Consider the following 1,153-nt stretch of genomic DNA (forward strand, 5'->3'; position numbering starts at 1 on the left):
AATTGATAGCTGCATTAATTAATTCATAATTCTCTTCAATTCACTCCAATTATCATTCTATTTGATTCAACTATTATTTCATTCCGCCCCTGAAGTTTATCTGTAATTACTCAGGTTGATTGATTGAAGTTTATTATTGATGATTGATTTTATGATTATCTTAATAGACAGCGAGAATCAGTCTATGTTGATTACTGGTGAATCTGGAGCTGGTAAGACTGAGAACACGAAGAAAGTAATTGCGTACTTCGCCACTGTCGGTGCGTCAACGAAGAAGACCGACGAGACCAGCAAGAAGAAGGGATCTCTTGAGGATCAGGTTGTCCAGACCAATCCTGTACTTGAGGCCTTCGGTAACGCCAAGACCGTCCGTAACGATAACTCGTCACGTTTCGTAAGTTCATCATCTCACACTCCTAGAAAAATTGATTCAAACCCCATGAAAACACGAGAGTCATTCTCACAACGATCGGAATCAAAATGAATATGATAAATTGAGGCAACGATTAATCGTCGTGATTCGTAATTTCGATATTTCGTTACTGTCGGTTATTTTTTTAGAGATTTTATTGGATTCATTGGTTTTTGAAGGATTTTTTGTCAAGGATTAAATTGATCTCATGTTCCTCTTCAGGGTAAATTCATCCGTATCCACTTCGGTCCTTCTGGAAAATTGGCTGGTGCTGACATTGAAACCTGTGAGTATTCTCTAACTGCGATTATTGATCTTGAATAATGAATATTTTTTTTATATCAGACCTGCTGGAGAAGGCCCGTGTCATCTCTCAACAGGCGCTGGAGCGTTCTTACCACATCTTCTACCAGATGATGTCCGGCTCCGTCAAGGGACTCAAGGGTAAATAATTTTTTACTTCACTCATTACTGGACTTTCTTTACAGCAACAGGAGATTGACATCGCCCTGGGTACCATTTCCAGATTATTCTCGATTTTAAAGTACATATAGAATAGTTTTTAAGACTGAAGCCGGAAACCGTGTTTCTGCGATGAATCATTATTTTTTTCATCAGTTGTCGTTCGTCTATTTTATTGAAAATGTAAAATTCCATAGAGATGTGCCTGTTGTCCAACGACATCAATGACTACTACTTCGTATCACAGGGAAAAACGACGATTCCTGGTGTTGATGATGG

General features: G+C 38.5%; 1 protein-coding gene across 1 annotated transcript in view; it reads left to right on the forward strand.

Annotated features, from left to right (window-relative positions):
• Mhc (myosin heavy chain) overlaps positions 1-1,153 on the forward strand; it is a gene marked incomplete at its 5' end in the record, with an annotated part of 25,013 nt that overhangs the window by 3,234 nt on the left and 20,626 nt on the right. Inside the window, 4 exon segments of the mRNA XM_011298866.1 lie at positions 168-394; positions 635-698; positions 758-856; positions 1,072-1,153. Of these exon segments, the coding sequence (XP_011297168.1) occupies positions 168-394; positions 635-698; positions 758-856; positions 1,072-1,153 (472 nt within the window).

Source organism: Fopius arisanus, unplaced genomic scaffold (assembly GCF_000806365.1).
Source record: "Fopius arisanus strain USDA-PBARC FA_bdor unplaced genomic scaffold, ASM80636v1 scaffold00012, whole genome shotgun sequence".
Classification (NCBI taxonomy): domain Eukaryota; kingdom Metazoa; phylum Arthropoda; class Insecta; order Hymenoptera; family Braconidae; genus Fopius; species Fopius arisanus.